This window comes from Echeneis naucrates, chromosome 21 (assembly GCF_900963305.1).
Source record: "Echeneis naucrates chromosome 21, fEcheNa1.1, whole genome shotgun sequence".
NCBI classification, from domain to species: Eukaryota; Metazoa; Chordata; class Actinopteri; order Carangiformes; family Echeneidae; genus Echeneis; species Echeneis naucrates.
The window spans coordinates 18,056,396-18,079,835 of record NC_042531.1 but is presented as its reverse complement, the minus strand read 5'-3'; the positions used below and the strand labels follow the sequence as shown (position 1 = coordinate 18,079,835).

At 42.3% G+C, this 23,440-nt stretch overlaps 1 protein-coding gene and 1 non-coding gene across 3 annotated transcripts in view; both read right to left on the bottom strand.

Annotated features, from left to right (window-relative positions):
- Nucleotides 1-2,183: 2,183 nt before the first annotated feature.
- On the bottom strand, nucleotides 2,184-2,265 carry trnas-aga (transfer RNA serine (anticodon AGA)). The gene has a single exon. It is a non-coding gene; the product is annotated as a tRNA-Ser (tRNA).
- A 1,217-nt stretch (nucleotides 2,266-3,482) lies between these two features.
- tmeff2a (transmembrane protein with EGF-like and two follistatin-like domains 2a) overlaps nucleotides 3,483-23,440 on the bottom strand; it is a 108,935-nt gene continuing 88,977 nt past the window's right edge. The window contains exons 5-10 of one of the 2 annotated variants that reach the window (XM_029530875.1): nucleotides 21,633-21,729; nucleotides 13,901-14,049; nucleotides 11,866-11,925; nucleotides 11,100-11,229; nucleotides 6,487-6,645; nucleotides 3,483-3,932 (exon numbers count right to left, since the gene is read on the bottom strand). In XM_029530875.1, the coding sequence (XP_029386735.1) occupies nucleotides 3,836-3,932; nucleotides 6,487-6,645; nucleotides 11,100-11,229; nucleotides 11,866-11,925; nucleotides 13,901-14,049; nucleotides 21,633-21,729 (692 nt within the window). In that variant the 3' untranslated portion in view covers nucleotides 3,483-3,835. The remainder of the gene's footprint in view (nucleotides 3,933-6,486; nucleotides 6,646-11,099; nucleotides 11,230-11,865; nucleotides 11,926-13,900; nucleotides 14,050-21,632; nucleotides 21,730-23,440) is intronic. The other variant, XM_029530876.1, reaches the window with a different exon arrangement.

Sequence of the window (23,440 nt, the reverse complement as noted above, 5' to 3'; positions counted from 1 at the left end):
AGAGCTGGCCGGTAGACTCCGGTACCTTCTCCCAGATGGCAGGAGACTGAACAGGGGGTGGGAGGGCTGAGTGGGGTCCGTGGGAATGGTGACAGCTTTCCGAGTGAGCCGGGTGCTGCACTGGTCTGCGAGGGAGGGGAGTGGGACACCGATGATCCTGCTGGCTGCATTCACCCTCTGTTGCAGGGTCTTCTTATTGCTGGCAGTGCAGCTGCCGTACCAGACAGGGATGCAGCTCGTCAGGATGCTTTCTGTGGTGCCCCGGTAGAAGGTGATCATGATGTGGGCCAGAGCACCTGCTCTCCTTTGTTTGCAGAGGAAGTAGAGATTCACAAATTAAGAATATTTTTATGCAGTTTTATCATGTAGGGGAACCGTGCACCTGGTGTGAACCGGAGTGCTCGGAAAAAGCCACGCCGACACAGAGATGGTCGGCTGGTCACCCTGGCCTGATGCTGAGTCCAGACTGACCAGCAGTGGCCCCTGTGGGGCCATTACAGCACAATAAGAAACATGATGGCGCCAAAACTTGCAATACTACAGCTGTACAAGAAAGGTCAGGGTTAGGGTTTTTGGAACCAACCACGGCTCTTTGTGGTTGGAAAACTAGCATGGTGCTCCCTGATGTTGGCCTGGAGACTGAACGATGGCAGCTACAACACTCCACTGCTCGGAGAGGATGGCAGTCCGCAGTTTAAGCATGCTGCCGTACTTGGTCTTGAGATCTTTGATAACAGCCTTGCATACGAGCTTCAGAGTCTTTTTGTCTGGGCAGAAACCCTCCTCAACACCGAGTCCCCGGATCGTCTGGTGGACTAGCTGTCAGGTGAAGGAAGCCAGGTCACCCCTGGTCCAGATTTCAGCAACTCTGCACTTTTGGAGGAGTCGAAGCGACAGAAGGGTGACAAACAGCCGGAGCTGGTGTTTGTCCTTCTCAGCCTGGACGGACTCTTCAGGGATGGAGGTGGAAGGATCAGAGGTCTCCATCAGGTGTGTGGAGCTCAGCTCAGGCGTAGCACTCTCTTTTCCTCACATAAATCCTCAGGACCCCTTTGTGGGAAAAAGGGGATCCAATGGGACCCTCAGTCGCTTTGTCTCCAACACAAACTGGGGTCATGCCTTGTGATGCAGTGTCCTCCATAGATATGGACTTGCTTCTTGAACTGGCTTTTTCAACTCTGAGATAACAGATGCTCGCTGGTTTGTAGTGAAGTTTGTTAACTTTCATCAGGAAGAGTCTTTTACTTCAAAGATCCAAGAGCAATACGTCATCTCTGACGACACGCTGCAGATCCCGTTGGGTCATGTACTCGCTCACACGCACTCCAGCTGTGCGCTCGTACGTTACCCGTGACAACGGACTGGCAGGTTAGACCAACGCAGAAATGCAGGTGGTATTGACGTGTGACAGATAGTGACGACACCTCGCCTTTATTATTATTATTAGATACAATCATGTTTTAATAATATGTATATACAGTATATGTGTGTGTGTGTGTGTAACGAAGTAGATTTTGGGCTGGAAAACTTTGCTGGCATCTGTTTTTGGAAGCTAGTGACAATATTTGTGACACTATTGTAGCTCACCAGTTTGTAAGGTTGGTGGTTCAATCCCTCAGCTCCTCCAGTCGAAATGTCAAAGTATTCCCCATTTTGTCTCCCACCTTTTCCAGATGCTGTACTGAAAACCTATAAAGAGGGGACTGAGTAAGCTGTCCGCAAACATGCTGCATCCGGAAGAGGGGGTGAAAAGAATAAAAAATAACACACATTAACATACACAACATTGAACAAACTGGCTGAATTTAATTTGTGTGTGAAAACAATATAAGTGTATTTTTAATGACATGGAAAAACAACATTGGTGAATATTTGATATAATTTTGCACTGATGGAAGTAGCTCACGTTTGGTGTCCCCACCGGCCGGTTTTCAACCACAGACGTCGGCTGTGGGTTATACCTGCTGCAGCCTCCAGATATCACGCAACCCACTCTGCACGAACAGCTTTCCGAACGGATGATAATTCAGGAACGAAAATATGTCAAAGCAGCAATATCAGCTCGGAATGGCCTTGTTTGAAGTTTAACTCCTGAATTAAAAGACAACGTGAGAGCAGATAACGACGCACACATGAGGCCGAGGTGAGTGAAGGGAACAGTCCGAAGCAGAAAAACGATCGAACGTTGTCGGCAGGATTCGAACCTGCGCGGGGAGACCCCAATGGATTTCTAGTCCATCGCCTTAACCACTCGGCCACGACAACTGTCAGGGTGCCAAACGGACACATTCATGAAAGAAGGGCACAAAGGTCACGACTCTCTCCTGTCACCCCGGGACCGGACCGGATCAGACCGGACCGCATCCTGCCCCTTGTCCTGGGAACCCACTGGAAGAGAACACAGCACCATCTACTGGCGGAAAACACCGAATACACACACGCTCTCTGAAGCACACACACACACACACACACACACACACACACACACACTCTCTCTCTCTCTAACACATACCCATATACATACACGCACACAGCCAACATTATAAGGTAATTAGCTGATAGGTACAGAAAGAGCAATTAAAAAAAAATAAAAAACTAAACAAAAAACATACAAACTACACGTTAAATATAAGATGGATATGAAAGAATAAGCATTTAGCTTAATTTTGGACTGTGAAGGGCCAAAAAGGCAAAAAGATGGTGGAAACAATTCAAATAGCAATACGCAGTGGTGAAACATTCCAAATTTCAAATGCAAGTTACATAGATAAAGGTAAAAACATTACTCAGTGAAAATACTTAATTAAGCTTGAATGGCTAACATGTCTTTTAATTGTCAGTGTCAAACGTGAAAGTTGACCGTTTTGAAATATGTTCATCATGATGAACATGTTGGAGTAGCGTTTTAACATTGTGACTTTCTGAGGTGAAGCCAGTGTATTGTTTATGACGCTCTTATATCCTGTTGTTTTTAAATGTTAAATTTGTGTATCACAGAGCAATATGAATCTGATTAAAAAAAAAAAAAAAAAATGAGCAGAGACGCACGCAGCGTGTTACATTTCGTGATATAAATTATTTATTTACATTTACAGAAAAATGACCCCATCAAGACAACGCAGTAATAACTATTGGAAATAGAACCCAACATACAGTGGCGGACGTCTTGGTCACAACCGAACAGAGAGCTCTAAAATAACATTGTGCCCTCTGTCAAAGGTCTCCTATAACACAAGGTGCAAGGCATCACGTGTAGCCCCGAAACCCGCCCCACCCCCCACCCAGACCAAACAACACACACCTCCTTTAAAACCCGTTACCCTGCTTTGCACTACCCCAATTTGCTTTAACCCCTCATCGACAAACAACAGATATCGGCTACCAGACCGCTACCAAAGCTCACACATCTAATACACACTCATACACACACACACACACTCACATTCAGTATCCTCACCCCACCCCACCGCCCCCTCCCCACCCCGAAAAAACTAACAAAGAACAAAAAAACAAAACACTTCATGATTCAGTTTTCAGAAAAACCCTGGGTGGATGGGACACGATGCAGGGAGAGCCATCTGTAACTGGGGCATGTCTGCGGGTGTGGCGACTGATGAGAATATCGCCCCATGAGTGAGTCTCAGGACTGGTGTTCCAGCTCTGTCTCTGCAATGCCACCATCCTCCCCGGGCTTTCTTAAAGTTCAGATTGGGAGAGAGGACGGGGAGTGGGGGGGGAGCAGATCCTAATTGTCGGGGGTTGGCCTACAAGGGGGAACATCAAATGCCGTAGCTCTCCGTAAAGTGGAGGGGGACTCTGTCCGGTGTGTCAGGGCTCAGATAAGTCGAGTGGAGGCGCGCATGGTGTTCTCTGAACTGAAGTGGACGTTGTTCTGCTTCTGCCGGTTGATCCTGTTGGTCCGTGGGCACTTCCTGCACAGACAGAGAGATATCCAGCTGTGGTTAGCTATGCTTCTGTAAAAAAACTAACTTGGGTATTTAACAAAACTCAGTAAAGATGTCCTGAAATCATTTAATAAAGGTTAAAGCTGGAAATCATCAACATAATCCCATGACAGCACCAAAACCAACAAAGAGGCACAGAGAATCTGAGACAAGTTCAGTCCTTTGTTTCTCACTTCTCTAATAAATTAGACTAAATAAATATAGCTGTCCCGTTGATACCACAATGATTCTTAACATCTTCTGATGTTGACAGCTATAGATAGGTTATTTTTGTGTGTTTTTATATATTTATATATACAGTCATTTTGATCATTTAGAATATTTAATGTTAGATTTGCACAATAATAAAAAGAAGAGAAACGTCCTTTATTGCTTTGTCCTTTGTTGGTTCAATGTTTTGCTGTAAATACTTTTAGTTGTCATTCTTTAACTGAAATTTAAAGGGGGACGTTAAACAACCTTGTAGGTGCTGAGCAGTGCTTGCAGTCTTTCTCTGCAAGTCTCAACATTCACAGCTACTTAAAAAAGCCCACAGCACTCAGAGATTAGTGAACCTTTGTCTTCATGATAAGTGTGTCTTTCATTAGTGTCTCCTCTCTCATCAGAATTTTTGCAGCTGGAGAGGAAAAGGAGACTTGGGTGAGAAAGTGTAACATGCAAAAGCCGATGGACAGAAATACAAGTAGCTGCACCCTTTTCTTGATAATACTAGCTGTTTTAAAAGTTATATAGTCTTTAAAAAATCTTTTTATACATTTTAAATATGAACCCAATCTTTCTGAAGCCCAGCAGCAAACTGTTTGGGCACCCATATACTTTAAAACACTTAAAACTTAATTATCTCACAAGGCTTTGACTGTCTCCTTAGGACATGTCAAAGGGGTCAAGAATTATCATTATTTTTAAACCTCAACAACTATGTTAGGCTCCTGCAGCCTGACTGGAACTAAAAATGAGGCTAATGGCTGGCTACAGAGCAGGGAAGGCTATAAAAAGGTATCAAAGCACTCCAAGCTTCAAATTTCCACAGTTTATAATGTCAAACCATGGCTGCTGGGCAGAGAAGCAAATCAGACTTTGGAGCTGCAGGAAGGTTAAACTTCACTGGTTGATGCAGTTCAGACAGGTTCATCAGAAGAAGCCTCTCCTTCTACCACATCACAGAAGTGTGCGGAGCGCACAGAAATAGCTGAGAGTAATTTTGGATAGACAAAGTTAAAAGCAAAGTGGCCACAGTTACCAAAGATGTCTGTGGACAAACCCCCCCCCAAAAAAACAAACAATCAAACAGACAAAAAACAAACATTAACAGCATTTCACGATAAAGAGACGCATTGTCAGCTGTATAGAGTCGGGTTGGAAATAGAGACTAACCAAGTTTGGAAATTTTAGCAGATAACTCTTTTAAGATGCATTTCTTAATGACTTTAAAAATCAACCAAAAATGAATTTGGCTACTTGAATGAGAAAGCAGATCTTTATCAGGTTGGTAGAGGAAAGTTTGTAGGTTCAAGAACGACAAACTATTGATAGAAATAATTATAGTTTACACAAACTGTATAGTTGACTGTATAGTTTGTGTAAATAGGCTTGGCCCAATAAAGCCAAGTGAATTGAAATTGACCATTAAATTAAATTGACAAAGTCATGTATTATGGGTTTGGGTCTTTATGTAGGATTTGCCAGCAGTGATGAAGGTATAGAATGACGTGGAAACAACAAAGAATTTCACAGTGACACCCTTTAAAACAGACCTTTCCGAGATGTGATAGAATGTCATAGAGAAGACGTAAAGCGCATGTGTGACCTTTTCTGCTCCCACCTTTTTGTCCTTTAAGCGAGTGGCAAGTTTTTTACAATAAGTGAAAACCATATAAACCACATAAGACAAAATCGGTCCAACAGAGATAGTAGTAGAGTTAGTATCTGAACAATGAAATACTGTATGGATTCATTATTTATTTTACACCCTAATTCATTCAGCAGTCTTCATACTACCAAGTGAGCACCATTTGCAGTATTGTGGACTTTTAAGTATAAGAGTATATAATATAATTTTCTCTTTTCCTCTTTATCTTCTCCCCTTGCCCTCTCATAACTGCTTCTCTCTCATTTTGCCCTCCTCCTCCCATACTTTGCTCAGTGGAGCAGTTTTGTCTCAGCCAAAACTCTTAAAATCTTTTATTAAATGTCATAAATTGCTTGGGTCAGCTGGCAGGAGACAAGTCTCAGGGTATAAGTGTGTGTGGTTTTAACTGGGAATACACAATACTTGCCTTCCCACACAGATATCCCCTGTGAATCTGTGCATGTGCATCCAGAGGGAGGGTGACAGAACTTTCTCCCTAGGCAAGGTGACCTTTCAACTGTTTCTTCTGGGCTTAGGTGTTCCACAGATCACCATGTGACTCCCAGATACCCACAACACGGAACATACTGTACTGCTCCCAGGCTCATTAGAAAATTTTGTTTTAGTGTGTGTGTGTGTGTGTGTGTGTGTGTGTCTGAGGGCATGACTCACCTAGTAATGCAGAGCACCACCACGCAGATGATGACCACCTGGAGTGCTCCAATGATAGAGGCGATGAGGACATAGTGCAGTTTGCCTGAGCCTGGCACCACATAGAGCACGTTGTACTCTTTGATTTCACACTTGGTGCCCCTAAAACCCGAATGACAGCTGAGACACACACACACACACAGACACACACACGAATTCCGGAGTTAGCAAGAGAAAACAAGTACTTTCTCTGCAGTGGGATGACAGGTTCATTATTTTCGTGTTTCTAATTGATATGCCAGTACCTGTTTGATAAAGACATTGTGGCAGAACAATGCGAACAATGGGTTTGCATGACAGTGTGGTGACTGTGCTTTTCCTTTGCTGTGACTGTTGCGATGAACATGACTGATGGGTCTTGCAAGTGTGCAACTGAAGCAGGAAGTGATACTGGGAGTGGGTTCAGTGCAAGCGGCTTGAAATGCCTAATGTTCTTTTCATTCTGTAGCTTTGCTCACAATTAAAGAATTACAGTCAATGGGATGCTGTATAGTTATAACAGGTTGATGCTTGTTGTACCCTTTTGCTGCAGCTTGTGCATACTTTCTTCCTAGTCTAGAGTCTAGCGACAGATAACCCAGAAAATCAGACGTCAGAGCTTCTAAAACTTCGTGATGTTACAACAAAACAGCCATTTGATTACTTGGAAAACAGTCAGTCAACCAGAAGAGGGGGACAAATCCTCTCTTCTGATTGGCTGACTGACCTGTTGTTACTGTCGATCTGAAGAGACCACAATGAGATTGTATCTTCTTATGGATATCAACACTTCACATGAATAAAGCACAAATTAAAAATATGGGACCTTTATGGAACATTTATCTTTTTTGCTACAGAGGCTTCAGAGATACCCCAAGAATCAGCTTCGCATCAGACTACAATAAGACAATAAGATGTAGAAACACTAGAACCTACTCAGGCAAATCGAGCCAAGAAGTGTGAGGATTATTCTTTTGTTTTTGTGATGAACAAATTATATCACATACTATGAATATGTGATGCACAAATTCTTAAGTAATGTGAGGCTGCATCTGCAGAAAAAAAAGGGGGGAGAGGAGAGGAACAGTATTTCACGCTTGAAAAGATCTGTCTGATGAAATGTTGTATTTCTAATCATGGAGCATGTTTAATATCCACTGAATTATTTTTTGTGATTAAATACAACACCTGGCGTACTTTGTATTTCTTATCATGACAAAATCACAGCAGGCTATCCTGAGCCTGAGAGGGGATGAGAAACAGCATCCTGTAGAATGATGATGACACTGAGTGATTGGCTGAGCTGTTTCTTATTTCGCCCTCCAGCGTTGACCTGCCGGTTAGCAACATAGCATAGGTTACCACAGCTATCAAACCTGGCTAAAACTGAGCCATCTTGGCAGCATGGCTCTGCCCCTGTAGTTCAGAGAATGATAATAAGCAAAAAAAAACCAAAACAAAAACCAAGAGGTCCTTAAAATTAAACCTGTTTGAACCCATGCAATCAAGTCATCTATAATAAACTAAAAAAAAAGGTTGACCTAAACACAGCCTACTGTTATGGATTTATTGAACCTGTGTGATGTTACAGTGACTGTTTTTGAGATATAGCCAATGTAGTGTGGACATCGCCAAGTACACACACGTGCACATACACACACAGGAGAGAAAGATACTAATTGCTGATCTTTGTCCTCAGAGACAAGCTAAAATAGTCCCACATTTAATCTCTCTCGCTCCTTTACCTGCTCCTCTGGTGTCTGGGGAGGTTGTTACCTACCGACAACTGCATGTCCCTGTCTGGAACCAAGAAACGCTCACGCACAAACTACACACATTATATCTTCCTCCCTTTGGCCTGACAGTGTGTGAGATGAACAGGCGCAACCTTGTTTTGTTTTGGGTTTATGCTCTGCTTCCACACAAATGCTCACACATGAACACAGAGGCATGTACCACTCTCACAAAGAGAAGATCAGCTGCTCCTACGAGCAGGAGGGGGCAGCAGAGACCTTTGGCTTGCTCCTGCCGTTAAACAACGTTCTGTATGTGAGGACGGCCCCCTGGCTGGGTGAGCTGGGATGAGTGAGGTTAGAGAAGGAGGAGGAAGAGGGGGTTGGGGGGTACCAGGACCCCCTGGCTACTACATGGTCAGGCTGTAAAAGATGGCAGACCTGAGGAGCACATGTGCACTGACTGTGTGAGTCTCTGTGAGATCGGGTTTTCATATCATTCTCTGTATGTACATTTTCACCACAGCTGCCTGTTTTTGAGTGCACATTGGGTGCTTATGTGAAGGTGTATCTGTACCAAGTGTACACATACTGTCATTGGCAGCTTTGTGAGATATCTCCAGTCTAACTGTGGGTTTGTCTACTTGTGCTATTTGCCGCATCTTTGTGTTTGTGCAACAATAACACTAATAATAAACCTAATCTAAATTATGGCCATGCCTACACAAGTAAAATAAGAGTTATTAGACTATAATTTCTTTATTATTACACTGTAAAACTGCAGTTATCTGGAAAGTGGAGTTTGTAGTGTGGACTAAGTTAAGCTCAAGGTTTGAGGTAATACAAAGCTTGTAGCAGGCAGTAAATGTGTACTTAAGACACCCACAGTTGAAGGCAGATCTCCATATGGTTTTTGAGGATAAATCAGGTTTAGGTTCTATATGGATACAGTAAAGGTATCAAAGGTCTTAGTCCACAGAGAAATGCTCACAGCCTGTATTCAGAAGCAGAGCCTTAAAACCAGCAGTCGGTTCTTCTGTATCTTTGTGATGTCACAACAAAGCAGTCACCACCCCCAGCCCCAGCCACGCCCCACACCCTATCCAAACATCCAACCTTGTCAGATTTGGTTTCTCTGAGTCTTTAGCTGAAATCTTTGCTTTGCTCAATGGTTTGTGAAGAGAGACTCAGATCCTAACCCTCTCCCATTACAGGCTGAATGACCTATTGTTCCTACAGCTCCAGAGAAAAGCCTGACAGAGAAGTTGCAAAACGACACCAAGCTAGGTTTTGGTTCTTAAATCCACAAATATATCGTTTTATGGATAAAAACACTTCAAATAAAACACAGGAGAAGCTAAAATATGGACTTTAACAACAAACTGTAGTGACGTTAGTTTAAGTTATCTCAAGGCGCTTTGCAAATAGAGCATGTCTGCTCACTGAAATTATTTACAGACACCCAACAATCCCCATCAAGAGCAAACACTTTGGCGAGGCACAAACCTTGAGCAGAACCAGGCTCATGGTAAGCAGCCATCTGCCTCGACTGCAGCACTTTTATTATTCTAACTTTATAAAGCTGATAAGTTTGATGTGACAGCAGTTGCTTATTGCACATCCAGCAGGCACGGAGTATCATTGATTAGTCGTGTTTCTGTCAAGCCTCAGTACTATGTGGCTGTGTCATTCCAATCAGCCCCTTTCACATCACACATAGTATAGTCACCCATAAATCATTTACAATTCAATTAGAGCTGGAAGGTCAGTGTTTGAGGTCTGGTCCAAACTGGTAATTGCAAAAAAACAAAAAAAACCCCAATATTGTTAACAATAAACCTACTAGTATTGATCAATTGCAAATAATAGTCTTTATGGCAATATTTTCCCTTGTTTCTGCTGTAACAAATACTACATTATTTCCAAGATCTGTGAAGTTGACAGCAGTATTGTGACATGTTTACAGCCATATATCATTATTGGCAGACAGGTGAAGATGCTCCGATGTGTGGGTTCTGAAAATAAATTGTAACTTTGCGAAAACAAGCTCTTAACGTCTGGTGAAATATTAACTAGCATCCACATACAAATGGGGAGAAATGCAGCATGGGATTAATTTGAAGCAGAGCAGCAAATATGGCCGGTCAACGCCTGGCCCACCACCACAGCAGGAGGAAGCTCAAACACTTACACTGAGCTCAGCGGCTTGTATAAATACAACACAAACAGCCCTGATTGAAGAATAAATGGGCTCCAGGACTTACCTGGTTAGATTTTGCAACTGATTATCCAGTACACACATTCTTTCATCTTTCATTGTATCGTGGGTCTGAATTCTTCCGCTAAATGGAGTTTTTTTTCATTCCCAGTCACTGTTGCTTTGTAAAAACACTATAGCCAAAATAAACTAAGATAAATACAGTTTAATTGATTGCTAGATTAAAGTCGGTACACTGTTGTTCGTTATAGCTGATATAAAAGTAGCAATATTGATTGCTAATTATTTAAGAGCTGTTCCTCTCATTTTGGATCTAATCAACAGCCCCAAATCTCTGTATGATGATGAAATTACAGCATATTTAGTGTCTTCAAACATCATGAGTTTAACTGCTGAATAAAGTCACAAATTGTGCTTTCCGGTCGTCTGGTGGTTAAAATACAGTCCCTGCAATTTAAATTTGGCTTTGAACTATTTTCTGCCTTTATCACACCCCCTGTCCCTTTCCTTTTTCCCTGTCATATGTCTATTGTGTAGCTTCAAATAAAAGGGGGGGGAAAAAAATTCATCCAAAAATACCAATTACAATCACTCAGAAATTGTCACATTTAATAGTAATATTGCGTGTGTGTGTGTGTGTGTACCTGCAGGAGGGCTGGGCCAGGATACTAGGGAACTGGCATTCTCCATGGACGCAGTAGTTTTTGTAGTTATCTGGACAGGGTATATACAGGCCGCGGGCCAGCCCGTTCCTCAGGTCCTCATTTTCCTCTACTGTGTAAACACATACACAAAATCCATGAATACTGATTGCACATACATAACTGCACTGTACATGAAAGACAAGGATTTTATTGAGATAGGGGAAGAAATGCTTTATTTCTATATTTTATGATTATGTTCAGCACTTGTTAAAGGTTAAAGAAAGATTTTAGTCTGGTTTAGGACAAAAAGTTCCCAGTGACTTCAGACAAGATGATAAGAGTGAAATTGAAAGGTCCTCTTTGTGTTCTAAAACTGAACATGGATTCCTGCCAGGAGCGGGTAGTGCTGACTGTCATATGACAAAGAGCATCAGCCATTGCTGCGTTTCCAAAAGGGGAGAGCAGAGAGTGAGGAATACAGTGGGCTGCTATCAGACAGAAGAGTCAGGGCCAGAGTTAACATACAGACAAGAGTTAACATTAGTGTTGCTGTTCACCTCTGCGGACAGCTGTTGAGGAGTAAAAGAATTACGTTTGATTCTGAATTCCCAAAATTTCCTCTAGACTGTTAGTGCTAATGTTAACTATGCACCTCTGTGACCTCACTGCTTTTAACAGTGCTCCTGATTCATTCTGAATCAACATACATACAAAATGTTGTTGCAGGTCAGTTTAATCGAAACAACCCATTAGACGTGTTACTTACCAGTGAGTTCGGTGCGTGTAAAGTGTCCGTCTCCCACTTTGCTCCCAGTTACGATGTCACCTGGAAAAGACCAAGCCACATTAAAAAGGGACCCCAGGTCAGGACAGTCTTTCCATTAGGAGTTACACGTTCCAACAAACGCTGGAGGCAGTTGAATTTAAATTGTCATCGCAACAAAGGGCTGATGTAGCGTGTGCACCTTTCTACTTAATGCATATAAATGGGAACCATTCTGTTCAAAAGTCAGAGACTATCTCCTCTAATGCATTATACTGAACAAAGGGTAAAATAAAGTGAAGTCAGGAAGAAAAAAATTTGATGGAATAATGTATTTTTGGTCACCTTAGTGGAGTAACATTGAATTCTCATTTTCAAAATGGCTGGACAAAAACTCCTTCCAATCATATCAACTTATTGTGATTGATTTTACTTTTTTTTTTTTTTTTTTAACAGAGATCAGAGAATTATTTCCCTCAGACAGCTGTGAAAGGTGTTATGACATAAGAAAATGGAATAAAATGAAGCTGGGATTTAGAAAAATGTTCCTTTCTTTTTTTTTTATGCCTGTGAAACACTTGATGGCTCAATGGAAGCTAAGACACAAAGGAACATTTTGATGGGGTCATATCCTGAAGCCTTGTATGCGTGACATTTACGTCGAAGTGAGACAAAAAAAAATAAAAATATATCAACAATGCTGCAAATTCAACTAAAGCAACAAAAAGAAATTCCTTTATCTTTTCCTTTGAATATTTAGCTCCACGTTGGTGACGGCCTGAGACATTACTGATGCAGCACTTCTTTTTTTTTTTTCAGCATCTGGTTTGGTTTGTCTCTGCTAGCTGAAATTTAGCTTTTTGCAAAGCTGGCAATCCTTTCATTTCTTATAGAAAAATATAATGGACACTAGAAAGATAGATAGATTTACTTTATTGGTCCCAAAAGGGATGGTTGAACTATTTCTATAACAAGAAGAAATTAAACGTAAAACTGTTTCACCAATAATATGACAAATGACATGTGGGGCCACATTCCACACCAGAAATCTAAATGTCAAGGTGTCACTTTGAATCCTGCCTAGCATGGAGTTTTCAAGTCCCACAGTTTCACAATAGAGTTTTATGACATTTGCTTCTCTCCCTACTCTGCCTGAAACTGAAGGGGTGGAGGCACAATTGAATCGATCAGGGTGGTCTGACTCAAAGGGTCTGACACGGGGGAATACAGATTTCTATTTGTGTTTCAGGAGCTGGTTAGCCCTGATTGCTTTACTCCCCATTACTTCTGAAAGCTTTCATCTTGCTCCTTACACTCGATCAATTGTCCCGTTTGTCCCGAGTGGATGGGACACACCTTCAAATGGACCTATGCAGAATTCCTAAACTATGACACTGGATGAGTCTCTGCTCCCCTTTTGCATCTGACGAAAAGCTTCAGATTCATCGCAAAGCAAAAATGAACCTAAATAAGGAAGAATTACAACGTTGGTGGATCAACCCTCAAATAAAATGAATAATAATAATAAAAATAAAATAACACTCATATGTACCTTTGTCTTCTCCCACATGGATTTGCAACATGATTCAGTTTAGGGATCTCACCACACAGATTAATAAAACTACTTTATCCCTGTAACCATTACAAACAAATACTGCATTCAAATAGCACTAAAAAGAGGGAGGGATTACCATTCAGTGAAATTATTAAAATACACAAAACACATAAGAGCGAAGCTATGCAGGGTTTTGAGGATTATCTTCGCACGCTGTTCCAAAATATGATTGAGTGAAGCTATCTTTAATTATGAAATGTGGTTTTAACTGCAGCTGGAGGCATATACAGAATCATGCTGTCTGCATTTAGCTCTGCAAGCTGCCTCATTCGCCCTCACAGCCTCAGTTGAACTTGAACTGAACACCTGTTTAGGCAGACAGACTGACAGCCTCCGATGTGTGTGTGTGTGTGTGTGTGAAAGGGTTGTTGTGTCTCTTAGAGTCGGTTCATGCTTGAACATGTTTGTGTGTGTGTGTCTGACCTTGGCAGTGGCCCAGGTACTTGACCTCGATGCGTTCCTGTTTCTGACACGACGCCTCCTTCACCTGACAGGGGTTGTCATAGGAGCGACCGTCTGAAGCGCACACCGGGTTGAAGCTGATGTGGGAGCAATCGATGTTGCACACACACCTAAAAAAGAGGAGGAGAAATCATAACAGGGCAGTAAACCTCCTAGTGTTTTATTCATTATTGATGTGGGGGTTTAAAATACATTGGATCTGAAATATGAATGGCAATGAGAGCATCTTTATCCCAAGGAAATGTACGGGTGTGTTTGACTGCGAGAGACACACGCCCAAATCCATTCAGGGATTAAAAACCAGACAGAAAAAAAAAAAAAAATACTGTGTGCGGCTTGCACTCAGATAGGATGCTGGAGCATGTGAAGTAATCCTGTTCAGAATGGGTTTTGGCATATTCATTTGACACAATGGCAAATGGCTTTAACTTTGCAAGTATAAAAAAAAATATACACAATCTGCACAGAGGCCTTGATTGACAAATGATGTCCCCTTACAAAAACAGACAGCAATTAATAATGAAAGAACTGAAGATAACAAAGCTGTGTTTTTTTTTTGGTGTTGTTGAAGAAATTGCTAGCACTGACAGCAGCTCACACTATGTAGCTTGGCTGAAAAAAAAAAAACAAAAAACAACACAAAACCCAAACTTTTTTTTTCTTTTTTTAACCTTTAATTAGAATTTCCCTGTTATTTCTCCAAGCAAGTGATAATCACTGATTAGCTCAAAATGAACACATTTGATTAGTGGAACACACGTACTTTAAGAGTGAGTTGGAAAAGCTTTTCCAAATGACTGAGTAAAATTAAGTGTGTTGTTGGTTGTCCTTGGCAAGTAGATGCTTACAACCGTTATCATTTGAGATGAGTCATGCTTTATCTTCCCTGTATACCAAAATCAGCGACTTCCCCTGATACAGCTGGTAGTCGTGCTGTGTTTTTGTGCCAGGGTGTGGTGCATTCATTTCTCTGAATCAGGAGCACATTTGTGCTTTCAGCTCCCACAATTTAACCAGGCAACTGGCTGTCGCGTCAAAATTTTTAGTAAAAGTGTGTCGTGTTTTGGGGTTGTGTGTGTCGGCATGTTTGTCTGAACACGCAATATCCGCACAATTGAGAGAGAGGGAGAGAGAGAGAATACGAGAACGCTCGTACACCTGCAGACTTGTAAATGTGTGTGTGTGTGTGTGTGTGTGTGTGTGTGTGTGTGCGTGTGCGTGCATTTTAATGTACGTGTGGCAAGCCTGATCAGCAGAAATTACACCCAGATTGCCATCCCCAGATAGTTACTGCTGAGTAGCACTGAGCACTAGATTCTGTAATTACAAATGTGTCATTATTCTCCCAGTCCTTTCATTTTCCCTTGGTGCCAAGCGCTCCGTAAAGCTCAGGCATTCATGTTGTCTTACAGCTGCATTTGCATACACGCCCACATGGGCACCTGTCAGCGCATAATCACCACCCCAAACATACACACGCACACAAGCGCATGCATATGGACAGACACCGAGACACTATTGCAATCAGCCATGATGATTTGTACAACTGACATTGATGTTGATTGAAACGCTGTGCAGCAAAGCGTGGCAGTGCTCGGCTCCTGTTGTAGGGATAGATTAGCAAAGTTAGAAGGTGTGAAGAAAGGCTTCAGTCCTCAGAGGATGCAGTCCAACACCACAAATCTTGCTTTGATGATGAAGGTGAGCCAGCCCAGCTGTGGTCACACTGGAAGACACTTAAGTTAAAGCAACAGTTCCCATTTAGTGGCCCCTGGGTCTAATTCGGCTCTGCGACATAAATCCCTCCTAAACTTTTCCGAGTATCAAAACTTTTGAGAATGCAATCTTCTGTCTTAAGCACAAATAGAATATGAATCTAATAGGTGATAACAAAAACAATATTATCTTTCAGTCCTTAATGAGGCAGCTTGCACATGGCCGGGTGTTGATAAGCACCAACGTAGCTATTTCATTTTCCCAAATTGAAGTGATGGAAGCTGCTGCAACTATTAGCACTGACAAGCTTAAAGACATCTGCCTTTGGTTCAACAACTTTAGAGAATCATATTCTCCATAAATCTGTAAACCAAAGATCAAAGCTGAAGCAAACTGTCTGCTGATGGCTGGTACGAAGGACAAGTTCAACCAAATTCACTTCGGTTTTTACAATGTTGTTTTTGAAGTGTGTCATTCAGATTGCACTTTATCTATTTTATTGAACGTCTTTGGGAGTGCCAAAGACAAAATCTCTCTTTCAATTCTGGAAAAAAAAAACCAAAAAAAAAAACAACAACAACAAAAAAAACCCTGTTCTGTGTGTTATCCACACCAACAAAGTTTTACTGTCTCTCTGAGGAAACTAACTAACTTTAAATGTCACTTTTAAAGTGTGAGCAGCACAAAAGGGTCTCTATTCACAGCCATTTTGTGTGTAAGCTGTAAAAGTCAGAATTAAAGCTACACGACAGATCCAACACCAATCCTGTGACATTTAGAGAGAATTGACATAGGACTTTTTCTAGACTTCCTGTTTTTCACATATTAGATGTTATGCTTCCCACTGAAAAAGTACCAAAGCAAATGCCGCTCTGATTTGTACACCACTTTCTGAAATTAAATAAAACATTTCTTCTCCGCAAATCACCCGCTGCGCCAGTGGATATGCTTCAACTAACCTCAATGAATAAGGGTAAACACTGCCCAGCTAACAGCATTACAGCAACCAGAAGTAGCTCATTTCCAGTGTCAATGCAGCGGGGGTCTTACATATATAACATCTGAGCAGAGGAAGAATGACTGTTGAGACTATATATAGTTCCTGAGCGACTGAAACTAGGAAGCCTTCACCCTACTGCAGTGGGTTTAGAAACACAGACAGGCCTATTCAAGGTTTGACTTTAGGGACCTGCTTCTCATGAGGCCCCAGGGGAATAGAGATCCCACAGTTTTGGTGTGCAGATTATCAGCCTAATGTCCATACTTATTGTGCAATGCTGAAGCTGTCTTCCTCCCCTACTGTGTTACTCACGTGTTTCCTCAATCACTTTTCTCACCACTGCTGGTCGTGAAGTATCCCACAAAGCATTCGACACGTTTTGTCAAAATAGGCACACAATTGTGTCCGCATGTTGTCGCCTGCAGCAGGCCATCTAAAGCGTCCCCATTTATAATAGCTTATTCCCATGAACACTTTCTCTGCCAGGAGCTTAAATGATCAGCCTACTACTGAAAACTACATCCTCAATCATCATCGTCATGATCGACTAAAAGATCACAAATAAACGACTTGGGTCTGGAGCTGGATTTCTTTGGTCTGATATTATGTCACCGGTTCAGTTCAGCCTCCAAAACTGATGACCCTAATACATGTGCTGCTTCACACAAAGTGTGGTATCTATCTGCAAGTCTATTTTCAGATGAACCTCTAACTCAGATTGTCACGCTCATCCCTCTCCAAACACCACCAGTTGAGGTAGATGGCCACCCACCCTGATCCTGGTCCTGCTCCAGGATTTCTGGAGTATTTCCTTGCTGCACTCACCACATGCTTGCTCATGGAGGGAATTGTTGGGTCTCTGTAATCAATCTTATCAGCACCATGGTTCCCTGATTTTCCTCCCTTGTGTTTCTGTTCTGTTCTTTTGCTCCCTTGTGTCTCCTCTTGTGTGTGTGTGGGCGAGGCTTCTCACTGCTGGCTTCTCTCTACACCTGAGACTTATCCCTCTCATCAAGCTCCAGCTCAAGAACCCAGCTACTCTCCACTTGTTGTCAGGTTGTGTCTAAACAAGCGTTAAATCTCGTTTCCAATATACTAAAAGTGGCTGCAGACGATTTTTCAAAAGCGTGTCAGTCAAACCCAAACCAATCTGATATCAGCAGAGGTAAATTAGCCTTTAATAATTATACAACATTGGCTATTATTTTTTGCAATAGTCACCCACCAAACAAGATTAGGGCCACAATTTGAAGTGTCAGTATTATTTTAAAAAGTATCAAAATGGGAAAATGAGTTTCAGCGAGAAGAACTGAGAGAAATTTGACTCGTCAGCCACATGTAGAAAAAAGACGGTCGCTTATAGGCCTGACGCTATACATGTGTACACATGCAAAACAACCCCCACCACCACCCTTGAAGAGATTTAAAAGTCTCGGCCATGCTGCTGTCGGTTGGTGGTTGATGTCTGGGCTCCATGCATTTTTAATAAGGCCTCTCACTTTCTCCACAATAGGCACTATACCACCAGACTGCAGTGCGTCAACACATACTAATGCTCCACGCGCACACACTCAGATACCCGAGGGCAGGTGGTGTCCGCCAACAGTCATGCACACACACGAGGCACCAATTGCTTTGTGACAAATCTTGTTTTCGCTCTTAGAGGCCAAATCATTGCTTCACATTCTCCGCTAAGAGTTACAGAGGGCTGGTGAATATGTAAAATGAAAGTTAGCACAATTTGTGACTGTGTGCACTGTACATATGTTGGTATGTGCGACGTGCAGACGAGGATACTTTCTTAGCAGGATGCATCTTATTGATTGGCTCTGAGCTGAAAAGGCCACCATACACGTGTGCACACTCACTAACACATAGAATCTCTGACACACACTTAACAGCTGAGACCAACACATTCACTAACTGCCTCATGTTGTGTACAAATCCTTAGCAGCAAACCTTATTGCATCTGAACATAGCATTGATTTTCATAATCCTTAGCCTCATATTTCACTGTAATCCTTTGAAAACTGAGTGAGAGAGGCAAAATGAGAAAGCACAAGCGAGAGAAAGGAGGAGGAAGAACGCGAGAGAGAGAGACAGTGCCAGAGAAAAAGCAATGTGGAAGCAGAAAGCGAAATAGAATGAAAGAATCCATGCGATGGAAGTACATACAAATGATCAGAGGCAGCAAACACACACATGCGCGCACACACATTTCGCAAAGTAATATTGTGTGGCTTTCTTGTGAGGTCGGAGATGCTGCGTAAAGGGTGGGGGTTAACTAGTTCAGAGTCAATGGCCAATTTTTCACATAATCTGTGATAATGCGTGGAGGATACAATGTCGATATTATATATGTGTGTGTTGACCTCGCTCAGTGAAAATAGGACAGCCGTCCTGCCCTCCTATTCTCTCTGTCTGGCTTTTCATTGGAATTCCCTTTGCTCTCCACAGAATGAGCTTCAATGAGGACACAAGTGCTGACTTTGAGAAGCCCCGCACTCCTTTGTCAGGTCTAAATCCAGTGCGCACTCAGCCCCCGCTCTATGATTAGCTCTCGCTGTCTGTTCCACCTCTACCTTAATTCTATCAACACTGATGGCTGCTATTGATGGCTTTGAAAGCATAGGTTTATGTGGGTAATTACAGTTTTACACCACAAATGGATCTAAATGGCTTTTTGTGACACTATTGATTCTGAAGGTTTTGGGTGCTGGCCTCCAAAGTACGGAGGGCTCCAGAGGGGTGATGCGAGGTGTGAAGATCACTGCTCTCTTGTCCACAGCACGGACGGTCTTGTTAACAGCACTACAGTTCAGCTAACATACATACTGCATTTTGCTTCTTTTCCAAACAGGAATCTGCACACTGTAGCGAAATTATTAAAAGCAGAGTAAAGAGCCTTGCTTCGGAGACAATGGAGAAATAGGCTGAAACAGCAATCCTCTCTTGATCACGCACAGTGAAAGTTGAGCCTGATCTCGCCAGTGTTTAGGTAAGAAGGTTAATCTGTCTCGTGTCTGCATATGAAGCTACAAGCACATGGTTAGCTTAGCACAAAGACTGGAGGAAGGAGGAAGTCAGTGGTTACACAACGAAATTTAGCTTGTCTCACACACAGACAGGAGCAAGAAATGACAAATGGCAGGAGTGGGAACAAAATGAAAGTTGGCTCTGGTTGTGGTTGTGTCCAACCGTTTGTGGTCCTTAGCGCAACTAACCATTTGACCAACATATAACACATGCAATAAAATTAACACAGCATTTAAAACACAGACCCGGAAAGGATATTCTAAGGAATAAAAACTATGCTAGTAATAAGACCAGTATTTTTGGCAAATGAGGCATACAACTGCAAAAGCACAGAGGAGAAAGATTAGATAGACACTAACTTCGTACAGCAGCAAGGAATTTACATAACAGCATTTCATTATTACTTTGTACTGACGTAAATAACAATGATGTATTCTCATAAGTGTCACATGTGTTTATAGGGTTGCTTCACCTGGTGTTTGATTAGAGTCGCCTCCCTCCTCGCTATCTGAGTCACTGATGCTTTGTTTGATTGAGATCGGCTGTTGCCTGATTGGGCTGTGCAAGCGTATGGCTGCTGTTTGATGGGAACGACCTGCTCGTGGGTTGCAATTACCTTTCCTAATATTTCACCAGAAACATTCTTATCAAAACAACTCGGGGCTTTACAGAGATTAACAAGAGCTTGTGTTTACCCTTTTACGAGAATGACCGCTGAAATATTTATGTGTTATGTGTGTTTTTGTCAACTGTGATTTGAATGAGATGCATTATTGACTCTGACTGCCTCTGTTGTCCTGTGCATTGTCTCATCACGTGGTGGGAAAAAAAACAACAACAAAAAAAAAAAAAACCCTCCACGCTAGGTTCAGTGTAACTATCTTTATGCCTTCTTCTGCAAAATATGCTCGAGGCTCCCCTTTCCTCTAAGCGTTTGTATGCACACACCGCAGACACTGGGCTGTGCTGGTATGACCTTATAAATTCCCCCTTTAGGAACTGAGAAACTACCAATAAATCCATTTCTGTGCTTTAGCAGAATATTAAGGTGCATTTGCTGGAGTGAGTGGCATCAGGACGAGTGGACTCCAGCTGTTTGGTATTTGGAACAAGGCTTAGCATGCATCATGAAGCTGTTCCTTGGCATCACAGTTATTGCACACCAGGGCACATTATCTTTCCATTACATCAAGCACTTTGATAGAGTCATACTCTCAGGGCACCTCTAATTTCAAGGCGTAGGTCTGGGAATTTCTTATAAGCACTGCCTTTCTTTTGCTGATACCAGCTGATCCTTGTTCCACACCAAATCTGTTATGTTGGTTCGTTGAAGCTTCATTCATGCTGGAGAGTGCAAATAAATAAAAGCTGATATTGCCTGGTGCTGAAAAACAGTTCCCCAGTTGGGTCTCCATCTAATTAGGCTCTGCACCCACGTGTTTACTGTGTACCCCTGAGGATGTTTTCAGAGCTGCTTCCTTGTGAATGTAAAGAGAGTGGGTACGGAGGGAGACATAACATATTAGCTTGCATCCATCTCACTCGCAGTAAATGGTTAAATCTATGACAAGCATCATTTCCTTGCTGAACTAGTTTTCTGTGTGTGAGTCATTTTGGGCCTGACATTGCCAAGTCCTGTAAGGAGAGTAATTGGATTTCCAGAATAAACGAAAGTCTCCTTTCTCTCTGTGCCCTGCTCTAGTAATTGAGGTTAAATGAAATGGTCAGCCATACACTAAACCTCAGTGGGTGTTCATCAGCGGGTGTGAACAATACAAAGTCTGTGTTTTATCTAAATTTACAGCATTCAGACTGACTCTGACATACCAAAGCATGAATGGAAAGTTGTCAGGATAACTGGGCCTGGTCATGTGGGGTCAACTGGTGTCACCTGCCTTACACAGTGAGAAGTAGCCAGTGTTTTTGGTTTCGGAAACTCACCAAACATCCTCTGCGTCCACATCGCACTCCGCCCCAAACTGGCAAATGTCACAGGTGGATGTCTCCTTCTGTCCTGCTTCAGCTGAGCCCTCTCCTCCTGAGAGTGACAGAAGGAAGACATAAAACAAAAACCCAAACATGTAACCCCATGTTTCATCCAAGATCCCTGTCTCTCTTTTGTTTTAGTTTTTTTTTTTTTTTTTTTTTTGAAAGCCTAGCTGTTTCATTCAGATGGTGTAAAAAACAAAAAAATGCCATGAACAATGCACGTTGTACAATGTGGTGTGGCCGTGAGAAATCAGCCTTAGACAACAGTGCATATACATTCTGCCATATACCGCCATAATCCCACAGAACCTCTCGCTTTCATCCATTCACTCTTCCATCCCCATCTCCACCCTCCTCCCCTCTTTCCCAGACTCTCCTCACCCGACTCCCATCTATCACTTTCAAATCCCCGCTGATCTTTTTGGAGTCCCTCTTTTATTTCATCGCGCTGATTTTCTCACACTGTGAGCGCGACAACTCCTTGGCGGCGGTGTGGGTACTGGCGTCAGCTTATGGCGGCTTAGGGACCCCACCGGTGCATATCCCCCCTCATGGATGGAAGAAAAGAAATAAATAAAAAAAAGAGGCAATCTGGCCAATCTCAAATTGCATTCTCCTACCACAGAGGATTCCTCCGGTCTCTGCACACTTTCACTCTTCTTCTCTTTCCCCCTCGGCCCCTCTCTCCATTAGTCAAGGACTATTTTTAACTTACTCCGTCCCACGAGAATGGCTTCGGAACGACGATGATGAAGAGGTACAACTTGGCATCATTTCCCCATGTCATATCTTTCATCTTCCCAAAACACATGCACACATGCAAAGATGCTATACATTTCTCCCATGTGTCGCCTTCCTTACTTTCACTTCTCAACGTTTTGTTATTTCTTGTGATCCCTTGTGACATCCGGGATGAAATGGAAAGAACTGTGGTCGAGAGGTTTAACCTGATTTTGCACTGTCAAGCTTAAGTTGGGTTTGACTTAAAGTATATTAGGGTCAATGTCAGATAACGTTCTGATAGTTGAATCTGGTTAGTATGGGACGTGGCTCGCTCATAACACCCAGCTTAGATTTTGTTCCTCTTGGGTCAGATTATACCAACAACCTCATTATGTCTCTTTTGCCTGTGTCCAAAAAACACAATGCAGTCTGCAAGAATGAGAATTTCCTCTGCCGTGTTGTGTTGGTGTTAAGCTCCTTTCAAACATCCTGTCTTTACTTTGGATGTTTTTTTTCCCTTTTGAAGCAACGGCTGAAGCTGCAGGTATTGGAAAGCAGCCACGGCAGTGATTCAGTGTCCTCTGATTGCAGAACATTTGCAATCAGGTGGTAAGATGTACATTTAGTATTCACAGCTTTACCTTCAGGTCATGGGACTGGCAAGACTACAAGGTGTGAAGCCACGCTGGCAAGAAGCCCACCGTTACAGCTCAAATGCCAAATCATTTCAGCCTGCACCGCAAAAACCTTTTCAGTGAATCCTTTTATTTGTAATTTTGCAATTAAGTATATCTGAAGTTAGTGCCACGTCGTCTTTCACTGAGGTTCTTGCATGTGTTTCTAAAATTTCTGGAAAATTTCTATGGAAGGCTTTTATTTATTTATTTATTTTTTGCTTGAGGACAAAGGGGAGGCTTAAAAAAAAAAAAAAGCCTTTTTTGTTGTGGAAATACATTTTGCTGTCTAGTTTCATGGGGCTGTGGTGTAACAGAACAGACCAGCAGCAGTTTGTGCAAAGCCGCCGGTAACTAAGCTGA